General features: G+C 44.9%; 1 protein-coding gene across 1 annotated transcript in view; it reads right to left on the reverse strand.

Moving 5' to 3' along the window:
• PITPNA (phosphatidylinositol transfer protein alpha) overlaps positions 1 to 15,200 on the reverse strand; it is an 88,557-nt gene that overhangs the window by 20,736 nt on the left and 52,621 nt on the right. The window contains exons 4-9 of the mRNA XM_069761338.1: positions 14,006 to 14,097; positions 11,463 to 11,470; positions 9,942 to 10,016; positions 6,875 to 6,958; positions 6,206 to 6,283; positions 5,435 to 5,545 (exon numbers count right to left, since the gene is read on the reverse strand). Of these exons, the coding sequence (XP_069617439.1) occupies positions 5,435 to 5,545; positions 6,206 to 6,283; positions 6,875 to 6,958; positions 9,942 to 10,016; positions 11,463 to 11,470; positions 14,006 to 14,097 (448 nt within the window). The remainder of the gene's footprint in view (positions 1 to 5,434; positions 5,546 to 6,205; positions 6,284 to 6,874; positions 6,959 to 9,941; positions 10,017 to 11,462; positions 11,471 to 14,005; positions 14,098 to 15,200) is intronic.

Here is a 15,200-nt window from a genome sequence, read left to right on the forward strand (position 1 = left end):
TAGGTGCGGTAGCAAGGCCGAAGGACAAGGTCGAGACTTGAAAATGCTGTTCACGAATGGAAAAGCGAAGGAATTTTTGAAGAGGGTAAGCATCCCGAATGTCGATGGATGCCAGAAACTGCACTTTTTTCTGTTGAAGTAATGGCTGAGCGGAAAAACTCCATCCGAAGAAGGAGGACCTTGTCAAAGGTTGTTAGAAGTTTGAGGTCCAGGATCGGTCTTACTTTTCGTTCCCCTTTTTGGAACCAAGATTCCTTAGATCTTGTCTTGTTGTCCTGGACAACCCTTTTACAATCCTTTGTCAGTCTCCCGCTCAAAAGATTTGACTGGCCAGTTGTACTGTCTTCGGGAAAAGGTTACTGGTGTGAATCAAGGCAGTTAAGGTCTCCAGCCAGGAGACCATTGCTCTAGCAATCCAAGCGGCGGCTACGGAGGATAGAGCACTGAACCCGAAGCCGCAAAACGGAACGAACCAGATTTTCTATCTGACAGTCCGTGGTATTTTTAACTGATGATAACATCAGGCAGGGATACTGGTAGGTATACGACAAGAGATTCTACCCAGTTAGTCTGCCAAGTGGCAGAATGCGCGGCAGCATCCAGCAGGTCATAGTCTCTTGCCATCGCCGCTCTCTTTTGATGGTGCAGAGATAAAAATTAGGAACCCTCGATCCATCAACCTCTTAACAGGGAAGTGGAGAGGAATTGTCTGCTTTCTTTCATCATCCGCTAAATAGTGGTGATGCAGAGGGGGGTGCTCGTACGCCAAAAAGGGTGCCTCTGTACATCCACAGAGTTCAGGTCTCCGGGTGGACAGGACAGGTTGTCTGGCGTTAGGCCTGGATGCAGAAGAGGAAACATGGAGACGACACTCCGTGTGCTCGTCTGTTGATGGTGTGGGGAGATCGGTGCCCTTTAAAGGACCAGTCGCCCTTAAAAATCAGACCAGGCATGGCATCCCAAGTAGAGGCTTCTGTCCAGTGAATCGCCTATCCGGACTGAATGGCAAATGCTCTACGAGGGAGTTTAGTCTCCTTATGAGGGACACTGTGTAGTCTAGAGCAGAACCAGAGTCCTCGTCAATGTACCGAGATTGGCTGGTATAAATAGGCGAGTCATCCTTCTCTGAAGCTCTGTTAACCTAGGTAATATCCGATCCATATTCAGAGCCTTGTTGTCATCAAATCATTGGTGAGGGAGCAGGAAACGAAAACTTCCGTTTTCTAGATGCCTGTATGTTTCTGGATGCCTGTACGTTTCTAGAATACTTGCAGCCCCTGCTACCTTCTAGCCGACAGCTCCCATGTAGGATAGGGACCATGTATATCGGTCCTGCGAGCACTCAGCCACAGAGGGTACACGGAGGGATTCAATCTCTTGGCCAGAGAACAATGGATTGCGGTCAGTGACGAAGTCCACTGAGGGGAACTAGGTACTTTGGGATAAGTGGGGTCGGTGGCGGAGGGCTCCTCGGATTGATCATGCGCCCTTAAGACCAGGGAATACTGGTCAGGCGCCTTTAAGACCAGGGAATATTTGTCATACGCCTTTAAGACCAGGGAATACTGGTCATGTGCCTTTAAGACCAGTGTGACTTTCGGTCAGGTACTTCCTTACACGGGTACTGATGTAGAGTCGATGTGCCCCATTAATGAAAAAACCGTCGCCCCTGTGTGAGCCGGCCGGGTGGACCAAGATGGCCACTGGGAGTTGCAGAGTTGATAAAATCTCGCAGAGAGCGAGAAGCGCCAATTCGGGGGGCGGAGCCACGGACACGACGCTGAATGGGCCCAGGCCTGGGCCTAAATTTCTGCAGCCGGTGGGCAACACCAGCGGTAGAAGTGAGGGGCGTTGTTGCCAGGCGAGTAGCCTCAGAAAAGCGGGCGGAGCCGCCTTAGGGCGCCATAGTGCGGGCACGGCTTCTGGCATGCGGCCTAAACATCGGCCGAAGCCGGGGGCTAAATTTTTGCAGCCGGCCGGAGCGTTACCTCAGGGAGGTGGGCCACAGGGAAGTGGCTGAGGCTGCCTGTCAGCATGTGAATATCCCACTGAAAATGGATCTACTCATCATCGATGCGTGTCCCGGCATGGAGCCGCCACGGATGTGGGTTTCAGCGCTGTTTTGTGCAGCGTAGACGGTGCAGGGATAAACCTCAATCCATCATCCCTTTGTTAGGGAGGTGGAGAGGAACCGTCCGCCTCCTTGTGCCATCCGCTTTCACAGTGGTGGGACAGTGGGGGCTGCTCGGACGCCGTAGAGAGGGGGCTCTGTACATCCATGGAGTTCAGTCCCCGGGTGGACAGGGCCAGTTGTCCGGCATTAGGCCTGGCTCCAGGAGAGGATACATGGAGGCGACACTCCATGTGGTCGCCTGCTGCTGGTGTGAGGAGATCGGGACCGTGAAGGAACGGTCGCCCCTGAAGTGAGCTCAGGCATGGCTTCCCACGTTGCAGGAAAGGGTACGGGGAAGTACACTCCGCGTGCTCGCCTGTTAATGATTCGGGGGAGATCGGAACCTTGAAATGATCCGTCGCCCCCTTCACTCCTTTAATTAAAAAATAAAAATTAACAGAAAACTAAGAAATAAAATAAAAACGTTGGGGTCTGAACCAGACCCAAGTGCCTCCTACAGACACTAACCAAAACTGGTCAGCTGAGAGCCAGCAGGAGGGTGTATACTGCAGGGGAGGAGCAAACTTTTTTTTGTATCACTTAGTGTCAGCCTCCTAGTGGCAGCAGCTACACCCACGGTCTGTGTCCCCCAATGAGGCGAAGGAGAAAGAACTGTTCGGTAGAGGAAAGTGTGACCACCATAAGGGATTTACGGATTAATGAGTCGCTCTATAGGGTGAAGCTTGTACCGATATCACATTAATAGTTGCTCCACAGTAATTGCAAGTTTAATAGGACTTGGCCAATCAGCTGTCAGCACGAAATCTGGCCATCCAAATCAGCACAGAGTGGCCCAACATTGCTGTCGGCCTTATAATCCGATCTCTTTCCCACAATTTTATATGGATGGCCTCCACCAGGTTTGGTGCTATTGTTGTTTGAGCTGAAAGCCCAGCATGTACACATCAATAAAGGGGTGAAAGGGACGGATTTTGAGGCTGAAAGCAGGTGCCATTAATGATCTGAGCGTGCTCTTTGGACCATTCAGCAGCTTTTTTTTTTTTTTTTTTACACACACACACACACACACACACACACACTGGTTTAGAAACCGATATATAACAAAAAACCAGACCGAACCCATCATATAGTCAAAGTGGCCCTCATGCTTTAGTTTGCATTAGTTATGCAACAGATCCATATTAAAGAAACATTCCCATGAGCATTATTCTCATTTAATAAAAATATAGGTGTATGGTGTGTTGTGCGAGTGTGTTAAATATACTCCCCTACCACCGCTCTCTGGGATCCAGCGCAGTTCTGCTCCTCTTCTCAGTGTCGTCACCGCTCTGCAGGACTCAGAAGTGGAGTTTACAATGTAAGCATCAGAGGGTGGCTTCATAGGTCTACACTATAGAAGAGACTTCTGGCTCACAAAGAGAGTGAGGCCGATAATCTGAATCACTGTGGTGTCACTGAGAAGAGGAGCGGGATGGTGCAGAAACGCAGAGAAAGCAGCGGTAGGGGAGTATGTTAAATACATTCACACTACACACACACAGTATAATAAAAAAAAAAAATCTTCCTCGGAGTGATTCTTTAAGCATGAAATCGGTGTCTCTCCGTAGAATGGAACAGAGAAACGAAACTCTAAAATGTGAAAAACGAGCCTTAATGATTGTACATCACCACCATGAAGATAATCCATGTAGTGAGTTAGTAGGAGGTGGTAAAGGAGTCAGAATTATGTAATAAATGAGAACCCTAATGCTGTAGTATGAAAAACAAAACCTGGATTAGATTTCCTTATCTCCAAGTTAATGAAGATTGGAAATTTGATTTACATGTTTACAGGGGTTGTCCAGTCTAAAACTACAAGTCTGCAGTCACATATAGTCACTATTACGCTTTCAGGCATGCCACAAATAATACACCTGCTGAATTCAGACTTTATTATACTGAATGCACCAAAATCCTGCCATAAAGGCCTCAACCACGGGGCTAAACATTGTTATAAATGACCTATATGATGAGTGATCACGTGAACATATATGCAGACCCTAAGCATCTGCATGTTGGCCAGATTCTGCTTTTATATTCTTCTGCTTTATGTTTGACCCCTTAGTGACCGAGCCAAAACATTCAAAGTTGCCATGTGTCCCTTTATGGGGAGATAACTCTGGAAGATTTCAACACAGCCCAGTGATTTTGAGACTCTTTTCATGACACATTGTACTTTAGGTTAGTGGTAAATTCAGGTTGATACGTTTTCCATTTATTCATAAAAAATATCAGACTTTTGACAAAATAGCAGCAATTTTCTAACTGAATGTTTCTACGTTTAATGCAGGTAGTCATACCACATAAAAAGTTCTTAAGCAACATTTACTTTATCTCTACCTTACATCAGCAAACTATGACAAATTGAGCATTCCCCCCCCCCTCAAGGAAATTTACAAAACCTATTTAGGGATTTATTGTTTTGACGTGACTTTGGGGAACCTAAAAACTCCCCAAAAGTGACACCATTTTCAAAACAGCTCCTCTCAATGTCTTTAATACTGTTGACAGGTAGTTTGTTAACCCTTTAGATGCTTTTCAGTAAAGAATGCAAAGTGGCATGCCCAGGAAGGATGACATTTTTTTTTACCATGAAACTTCTGAACAGGCTGCTATAGCAGACACACTAAGGCCATTACTTGGCTGGGGATTGTCGTGGCAATGTTCAGGATCACACAATCATGATCTAAGGGTGCTCATGGGGTAAAAGAGGGAGCCCGTCGGGATGCTGTTATCACTATTGACAGCAGCATCTATTGGGTCAACCGGCCATGGTTGGTGCCAAAACTACTTGTGGTTGATGCAGAAGTGTGTCAGAACATGCCTTTTAGAATGGTGGGGGTCCGACTGCCGCCGCCTACAATGCACCTGAAATTAAAGAGACCACAAAACTGCTGCAACGCTGGGTTCCGTGTGCAGCGGCGCTCCAAGTCAGAGTCTGTGCAGGGAGCTGCGGCACAGATCCCTTTCAGGGTGGTCAGGCTGTGGCCCCCTGTACAAGCAGGATCCCCACCGCTCAGGGAAATAATCTACGAGGGAGACGCAGTGCTACATAAACACATAAGAAGCTCACCAGCAAGTCCGCGGATGGAATGCTAATTTTTAGATACAGAAAGGATAGAATAATTATAATCTGTCAAGTAACCGCTCCACATTCATTCTAGCGCTACGAGTAGTGATAAGGGAGGGCCAGTAATGAGATGGCAGCAATCCACAAAACGGCAGCTTTAGACTTTGCGTGACTCCACGGCTTTTACTCACCTTTTGGATGAAGCCTTCTACTTTGTTTTGTAAGCCCCACCATTTGAACTTGACAGTCACTAGCTTGTATGCACACATATGGGGCACGTCATTCCGTTGTGCCAGTGTCTTCTACAAGAAGTAATGCACATCACACATAAGGCTTAGAAATGTACAAAGAGCGGTGTAGAGTACAAGCGCTATAACTCATGAGCCATTACATAGAATAAAATACATGCTATGATTACACCAAGCTTAAAAAAAAGATCTTGGATGATAGCAAAACTTTGGATGTTACCCCATAATGGTACCAATAAAATCTACAGCTTGCCGTGCAGTAACACAAGCCCACAAACAGCTCCACCAACAAAAAAAATAAAGATAAGAGTTTCAGAAACTGGCGACCCAATGGCTCTGGAACGACCTGTTGGAATGAAGCAGTGGCCACCCATCCCAGGTGGGCTGCCGAAAAAAGTGCTGTACTCTGTTATTTCCATCAGACATGCAGACACTGAATAGAGCCTCATTCAGATCCCGTTCTAGGGATCGTGGGGGGTCCCAGTGGTCAGACACTCAACGATGAGCACGTTATTACATATCCTATGGATAGCCGATAATCTCTAGTGTTTGGAATAATCCTTTATAAGTGGACATATCTATAGCAGGTGATGCCCCTAATGTTTTTTTCTCTCTCAAGCAGACCAGTGCACATTGTGATGTCGCCTATAATTATGACAATTTGGCATGCAATTAACCATTATAAGTTCTGAAAAAAAGCAGACAAAGAATTACCTTCCAATCAGGAGTTAGGGGTCCACGTCCAGTCTTACAAGACTTATATTTTGCTGGGTCTTCATCTGGTTTATAATCCTAGAATTCAAAGAAAGTTTTATATAAAAAATATGCTAAAAATATCTCTAAATAAAAGTATTCTGCTGCTCAAACTATTACACTAATTGAGACTTTATATGTGCAGGAATAAGATGACCTGGAGTCATGAAGAGGCACATGACACTTAATAAGGTCAGCACATCTCATCAGTGGTCCGCACCTAGCCAGAAATGTTACTCCAGTCAAAGACTGAACTAACAGTTCTGGAATAAGAAACGCTGCCACTTTTGATTAATTTGACGTGAGTAGGCAAGCCCCATACAGCCCTCTCCTAAGCACTGCCCATTTTGATGAAGCAGCCAAAACTGGAGAAGACGCCAAAAGTTGCTATATGTTTGCACAGCTCCATGTTGTGGAAAAATTGGAGACTTTGATGGATCAAAGCAGAGAAGGGCAACAATGTTTTTGCAGCAAATAAAGTGAATACACAACATAATACATATTATATTTAAAGATATAACTGAAAACTCTTTTCTGCAACCTTTAATAGGAACTGATAATAAAAAATATGTAAAGAGATCAAATATAGGCGGCATGGTCATCCCTAGACAGAGGAGTTTTAGGACCAACCTTAGAGAGGACCTGATTCCTATCTGCAATATCAATTTGCACAACTTCCACATTCTTCCAGACATCCGGCTCTAATTTATGTACCTGAAAAAGAAAAAGTCACAGAGTAGGTACAAAATATTTTGATTGTTTAACCCAATAGTAGTCCTTATACAACATGATGAACACAATCTACAAACATATGATTTATCGTTAAAGGTGAATTCTATCCACAGGAAATTATGGGATATCCCTTAGAAGAACATGAAAATCTGGCTTATATTCTTTGGAACTGTAGTGTGGTCACCATTTAATGTCTCTTAACTAGGGATATATACAACTGACAATGGTGAAGCTTCCTTAAAGATCAGAAAAAATGCTTAACAAAAGCTATTATAGATGGTCTAACTCCGAGGTCCTCAACGTTTCTGACCTTGAGAGCCACATTCAGCTCAGAGAGGGTCGCAAGCCACATCCAGCCTTGAGAGAGGGTCGCGAGCCACATTCAGCTCCTGCCCCCCCACAATAGTGGCAACCAAAGGCCGATAACAGGAATAATGGTAACCAAAGCTTTTGTACAAAAATCAATCACCCCAAAGCAGTATACAAAGATCCAGGGTTTGCCACAATATCCCCCATTCAGTATTCTCCTATAAAGCACTCCCAAGACACTGTCACATCCAGCTTCAAACACCTCCTCTGACTGTGGTGTCTCCAGCATACCATACTTACTGTAAATTATCTCAAACTCCCTAAGGGTACCTTCACACTCAGCAACTTTACAACGAGAACGACAACGACAATGATCTGTGACATTGCAGCTTCCTGGATAGCGATCTCGTTGTGTTTGACACGCAGCAGCGATCTGGATCCCGCTGTGCCATCGCTGGTCAGAGCTAGAAGTCCAGAACTTTATTTTGTCGTCCGGTCGGCGTGTATCGTCATGTTTGACATCAAAAGCAACGATGCCAGCAACGTTTTACATGGAGCTAACGACCAGCGAGAACGATAAGTGAGTCGCCGTTATGTCACTGGATCGCTCCTGCATCATTCTGGAGTTGCTGTGTTTGACGTCTCTACAGCGACCTAAACAGCGACGCTCCAGCGATCGGCTCGTTGTCTATATCGCTGCAGCGTCGCTGAGTGTGACGGTACCTTAAGACCAGTAAAGTGTGTACCCAGATCTGCTCTTCTGTGCAGGGCTGCTCACAAAATTCACCATTTTCAGATGTGCTCTTCATACCTGTTTTGCTAGAACTGGAGCTAATGCACCAAGCTGACAGCTGCTAGCCACAATTCATGGAACCACGAGACACATGTGGCCCCAGAGCTACAGGTTGGGGACCCCTGCTCTAACTGAACGTAGATAAAAAGTCACTGAAAGGTTAATGTCACGTGTCCTCTTTAGGGGCTCACCACCCCCAGTGTTCCAGCTTCCTGTATGCTGGGGAACAGGGTTGTCCTGAAGGGTAGAGTTGAGCGAATATGTTCAGATTTGGTCGCCGAATTGAATTTGCATATTCGTCCCATATTGGTACCCTATTTGTGCCAAAAGTATTTTTGATAATCGGTTCCAAACATTCGGAAATTTCTACTCCCATTGGCTAATGACGTTCGACTGTGTTTGACGAATATTGCAAAAGCAATATTCAATGCCGATCATATTCGGAACCAAATCCGAACAAATTCGCTCAACTCTACTGAAAAGTGACACTCCGAAACAGTGGCATCATTGCGCTGCTATACAACTGTAACCATTATTAATGTTGAGACAACCCCTTCAATTTCTATAGTATATGCATATTACAGGATACATGCTTCATAGGATTTCACCCATCTCTCATAAAGATATAAGGTCTTTGACTACCTATGTGAACATTGCAATCAATTACTGGCATCAGCCGGCTTTCACTGGCCAGGTCTTTGATGCAGTGCTTTGATGGAGTGGCCTTGTCTTTGATGCAGTGCACAGTGCTGCATATAGATATATGATGCGTCCGCTCACTGTGAATAAAGAATACATGAAGTCTAATATTGCTGCAAACATTAAAAATGTAAGGTACTTTGTTATCGATTTTTGATCATAGAGTGCACAAGCCATCCAACCACCACAAGGTATACTTACATATGGATGGTTCGCATCACTAATGTCCTACCTCTCCATGTGCCAAACCTCATCTGAATGGGGAGGGATAAGGAGACCAGGCATAGTTCGCGATTAAAACCTTGTGTAGGAACGATGGGTGGATAAGGGTCTAAGCCTTGCAGAGCTAATGTTAAAGGCGTGCGGGCCCTATTTTTCTTTTCTGTAGTACATAGGGTGTGTGTGACCCCCTTGAGATCTCAGCCCCCTTACCCAGCCATGTCCCCACACAAGGGAACTGTGCCTGGTATCCTTTTCCCCATGCAGATGAGGCTGGTTTGACATAGAGGTAGGATTAGTGATAGGGACCATCCATATTAAAGGTACACCATGACGTGGTTGGATGGCTTTTGCGCTCTTCGATAAAAAAAAATTGCTAAGTACCTTATATTTTTAACATTTGCAGCAACATTGGAGTTCATGTGTTCATTAATCGCATTATACTTAAAGGTGTGCAGGGCTTATTTTTATTTTTTATTGTGCCAGGAAGACTTTCCCAATTAACCACACGTAAACTACTGGCCTACACTGTGGAGGTTAGTGATTGGCTGCAGTGGTCACAAGTTAGTCATGGATGTCATTGTTGCAGGACAGACAGACAGGGAGCAATGAAGCAGCAGATTTAAGAACTATGCATTTTTATTCCAACTTTCCATCCTTGGCCCACTTTTTGAAGAATACTTTAAGAAACACAATTGATAATTTTTTTCAGGGGTTTGACAAGTGCTTGACCATATGAAACCACAATCTGTCTTGCTTCTATATCCCTAAAAATGTCATTATATGTAACGGATAGAAGTATAAACATGGAATCAGGATTAACGCCTGAAAAATATGTTAAAAATACAGAACTCCGATTGTGCCTCCAATGTTCTCCGAGGCCGATCGGAATGATTCCCATGGTACTAGAGACAGTCATGAAAAGCCTCGGTGTTCGCCACTTACATTGTCTTGTGTACCCAGATCTGGTTTGTGCCACGTCTCAATCTTAATCAAAAAGTCATCCTTCATGTATTCATTCTGGAAAGGAAGGACAAGTCCTGAGTGTTCATCATCTCTAAAAAACAGCATCATTCTCCAAAATAAGATTATTAAGATTTACTAGTAAAATATTAAATGCTGCCTGGGAGCGTGGAATGAATTAATTCTGACTAGGAGAACAATCAGCGGGACAAAATGGTTATTAAAAACATTCGTAGGCAAGAGTAATGTATATTTAATGCCCCTCATTTCAGAGAATTTATAACATTATAATCTCTGGTATGGTTTACAGACCTGGAGTTAAGTAGCGGGCCCCGAGTAAATGATTGTTAATATTGCAGACGGCAATTCATGGGGATAATTACAGAGCTGTAAAAGCCATTAATACAAACACATTCCCCAATGAGCCACTAGCAGAACGGCCCCTGGAGAAAACTGCGCTTTCAAAAAAAAAAAAAAAAAATAAGCACGAAAAGTGTGTTTGGACCCACTGCATAAACAGCTGCTGGCATTGTGTATTAGAGCAGGCAGTGAAAGGTCACGGTGCTGGCACGGGCGCCATGGGATCTGCGAAACGTCACATACCAGCTACATAATGTCTCCCTGATGAAGTAGATAAGGATCCGACAGGCAGGATAGAAGATGCCCAATCCTTCAATTCAGTGGGAGAGGAGTTGTAGCAAGAGGGTTCTAGCCGCTGACTCCAGAGGTGGGCAACCTGTGCAGGGGCGGATGGGGGCAGCAGCACAGGAGCCCTTTCCTGTCTGTGCCCACCCCTGTGTATGGCAGTGGAGGGGTGCCAGGAGAGACAGACAGCTATGTGATCACTATGGTAAATTTTGGGCAACTTATGGCTTTGACATTCCTATATGACAGAATAAAATTGGTTGCATTTCTCTGTATCGCAGATGACAACGAGACAATAAGTGACCGGTGGGTATTTTTGCACCTAAGGCTACTTTCACACTAGCGTCGGAATCTCCCCGTCGCAATGCGTCGGGCAGAGATTCCGACGCTAGCGTTTAACGCACTGCACAACGGAGGCAGCGGATGCATTTCTCCGGCGCATCCGCTGCCCCATTGTGAGGTGCGGGGAGGTGGGGGCGGAGTTCCGGCCGCGCATACGCGGTCGGAAAAAGCGGTCCGTCAGGAGCAAAAAAGTTACATGTAGCGTTTTTTGCTCCCGACGGTCCGCCGAAGCACGACGCATCCGTCGCACGACGGATGCGACGTGTGGCAATCCGTCGCAAATGCGTCGTCAATGCAAGTCTATGGGGAAAAAACGCATCCTGCAAGCACTTTTGCAGGATGCGTTTTTCCTGCAAAACGACGCATTGTGACGGATTGCAGTTAACGCTAGTGTGAAAGTAGCCTTAACAGTTAAACACATTGGCGTTTTGTGACTAAATGAGACATCACCGGTATCACAAAACTAGGAAAGTTTCAGCAGAATAGAATCGTATTCTAGGAAAATAATGTACTTACTGTAATTACTGCTCGATAAGGCATGGAAAAAAAAAGGAGGGGGAAAAAAGGTTAGTATATGACTCTTAAAAGTCTAATATAGAGGTTTCCTATACATTTATTACGAATAAAGTCACCAAATATTTAAAGCGTCATTCCAGTGTGGCGCATGATATTACAGCTCCTTACAACCTTAGGTAGCATGGAGCCAAACACGGCACATATAGAACTCTATGGGCCAGCGGACGTCCCCAACTGTGGCACGCTCCATCATTCTCTAGAAGCATGGCTGCAGGGAACCAGGTTTTTGTAACCTCATCTGAAAGCAGCATAATGCAGGAGCCGAGACCCTGATTCCAGAGATGTGTCACTTACTCGTCTGCATGCAGTTATTTTTTTAAGATGTAGATATCTTTTTTAATAAGGATGCCAGGTTTAGCCTGGAATAATCTACTGATTTCATTTTGCAGTGAGCGGGGCGTGTTGGAGCAAATGGACAGCAATAACTTTCCGAGTTCAGTAGAGCAAGCGTTCAATTCCAACTGAAGTGTATGGATCAATATCTGGATTATGTAGTAAACCTAAAATACAGGTCTTTGGTTCCTGTGACATCACAATGGTAGAAACTCTGCTTATTCTGTTCAGGACCCCACCTGACACCATGCACCCTACCCTCCCACATGATATGGAGTAGATTGGCGTCTTCTATTCCACACCTAGGACAATGGCAATCTGTTCTTGCCCCTATTTTGAGAAGAATGGAGGGGGATTGATACGTTCCATGTATCCAATATAGCAGAGCCATACATTAGGCCTCACACAGAGACACTACAGGTGTCTGCCCGCTCCACATTTCCCTCCAACTTGGTTTTAATCTTAAAGGGAAGTAACCCAAGTTTATGGCTAATAATCTATCAATGTAGGAAATAACACCTCGTATGTCACAACGAGCAGCAATAAATTCAAGAAGAGGGTGCGTACTGATAAGAGTAGGTGCTGCTTTAGCTTGGGTCTCTACTGCGTGTCTCAATTGTTAAACTTGGAAGAAATTATTTTGGGGAATATCAAAGTCTGATTAAAGCTGGTCAAAGACTTTAAAAGGTTCCCTAATTACATAAATGTGAAAGCTGCAAAATCCCCCTCTCTCCCAAGTCTGAAGAGTTCTGGAACACCAGGGTTACACACAGAGTAGTGCATGCTGTCATTTTGATACAAGCATTGCTTTCTCTGCTGCAGATCTAGCAGTTCTCTGATTACTGAGCCCCGTATAACACCGCCCACACCACTGATTGGCTGCTTTCTGTGCACACTGAAAACTATAGAAAGCTGTAGTGGATGCTTTCCTGAAACGGAAAGTACTTGCAAGCAGCATAATACAAAGAATAGCAGGTTTACCCAGAATCCTTTGCAGTAGGCGGAGCTATGCAAATCATCTCTTTCCACCCCTGTCTAATCCACAGCGCTTGGAATCGCCAAGCGTGCAATGCTGCGGATTAGTTTCTAAATTTACACAGCCAACCAATTCCTACCTGTGGACACGTGTTTCGGGCTTTAGGCCCTCATCAGCACAGGGCTGGAATTGGTTGGCTGTATGGAGTGGGGCTCGGTGAGCAAGCGATACATACATGCTAGCCACCTTAGGGAGAGACCCAAGTTGGGCTAAATGTAGCGGGACGAAAAAGCTGCTAATCAATGGTGGTGGACTACATGGCACGGGACAACTAGTCCTGCAGTGATAATCTCCTGCTGATAAAGCACTTATTTTAATGGAACAACAACACAGCCCGATAAGTGACACATCGCTAGAATCAGGATCTCAGCCTCTACATCATGCTGCTGTCAGATTACATAGCAGATTCCCCTTAATACGTTACCGTACAGTAACACACAGAATGCCTATAGTTCTGCAGTACAGATCAGAAAGGTGCTCTGGGCAACCAATGGAGCTGTGCAGAACTTGCAAAGGGTTTGAACACAAGACAACTGATTTTTTACATTGTTTCATTAACTTCCCCCTTTTCTTTTTTTTATTCTACAAAAGAACGTTAATATATCTGTTACTGGAATCACTCCCAGCATTGTCACCTGGTAATAGAATTGGCAGAGAATCAAATTCTTGGCTACCCCCGGGCATCATCACCATGATGTTGGATGGAGCAGACCGGTATTTACTATGTGCTCATGGGTATACAGGCAAGCACAGTAACAGGATTGCCCTCAGCTCAAAACTCCAAGAAAAGTTGCACGTCAAACTGTTCCCTGTTAATGTGAATAGGTCAGGGGATACCAATATGCAAGGAGATATCCACAGGAACACAAACACCAAAAACTGATGCCACCCTAGCATCTCTCCAGCCCTCATGCCTTCCCCCACCAAGGTAACAAGATGCTTGTCAGAATGGCCTGCATTATTCATGCTGAAGACCAGTGCAAGTGAGAAGCACATGCAGATAATGTAACCAGGAGCTGCGCAGGGAAGGCCGCTCTGCAGACTGGTAACAAACAGCCCGACTATACCGTACAGACCCGAGGGCTGCTCGTCAGCCGGAGGTCTCAATACTCACTGGTCCTGCAGTAGGGGTAAGCGTTCCAGGCCTTCTCGTGCATATTTAGTGCTCCTTCAGGCGCCAGCATCCTTACAAATGTAGGTACTTTGCTGCAGACAAGGACACAGTTTAGTTCTGTAGACACCGACTACAAGAAAGACTCAATTCATAAAACATGGAATCCAACAAGAACTCCCAAAGTTTGTCAGTGAGCAGGATACTTCACATGCCACAAAATATTGGATAAGATAAAACTTAAAATAAGACAATAAAATGGTGAAAAAAATCTCAGAGAATCTCATTTTGTTTCTACAAGTTTTTTTTTTTTATTGAGATTTCCCAAGAGAGTTTATAAAACATACATAATGCATTATATGCATTATCAAAACCGAATAAGAAAAAACTATATAGGAAGACTAGAGATGAAAAGGAGGAGATGGGCAAAGGGAAAGATGAAAGGGAAAGAACAATAAAGAACAACAAACAATCGTACACGTACAGCTTTTTTCGCGCTAAAAACGCTATAAAAACTCATTAAAAATGCATACATTATGCATTCTATCATTTAGAATGCATTCTGCATGTTTTGTGCACATGGATGCATTTTTTTCCGCAATTCTATGCATTTGGGGAAAAACGCACAAAAAACGCACCAAAAACGCGTCAAAACTGCGGTAAACGCATGCGGATTTCTCGCAGCAATCTCCGGTTTTTGTCAGGAGAATTTCTGCAAGAAATCCTGACGTGTGCACATACCCTAAAGGTACCTTCACACATAACGATTTTGTGACGTAGCAACGATCCCGCTAACGATCTCGTTATGTGTGACAGCGACCAACAATCAGGCCCCTGCTGGGAGATCGTTGGTCATTGGGGAATGATCAGGACCTTTTTTTGGTCGCTGATCACCCGCTGTCATAGCTGGATCGGCGTGTATGACGCCGATCCAGCGATGTGTTCACTTGTAACCAGGGTAAACATTGGGTTACTAAGCGCAGGGCCGCGCTTAGTAACCCGATATTTACCCTGGTTGCAAGTAAAAGTTAAAAAAAAAAAAAAAAAAACACAGTGCATACTCACATTCTGATGTCTGTCACGTCCCCCGCCGTCAGCTTCCCTGCACTGACTGTCAGCGCCAGCTCTGCTTTACGGCCGGCGCTGACACAGTCAGTGCGGGAAGCTGACGGCGGGGGACGTGACAGACATCAGAATG

The sequence above is a fragment of the Ranitomeya imitator genome, chromosome 3 (assembly GCF_032444005.1).
Source record: "Ranitomeya imitator isolate aRanImi1 chromosome 3, aRanImi1.pri, whole genome shotgun sequence".
In the NCBI taxonomy this organism is placed as follows: Eukaryota; Metazoa; Chordata; class Amphibia; order Anura; family Dendrobatidae; genus Ranitomeya; species Ranitomeya imitator.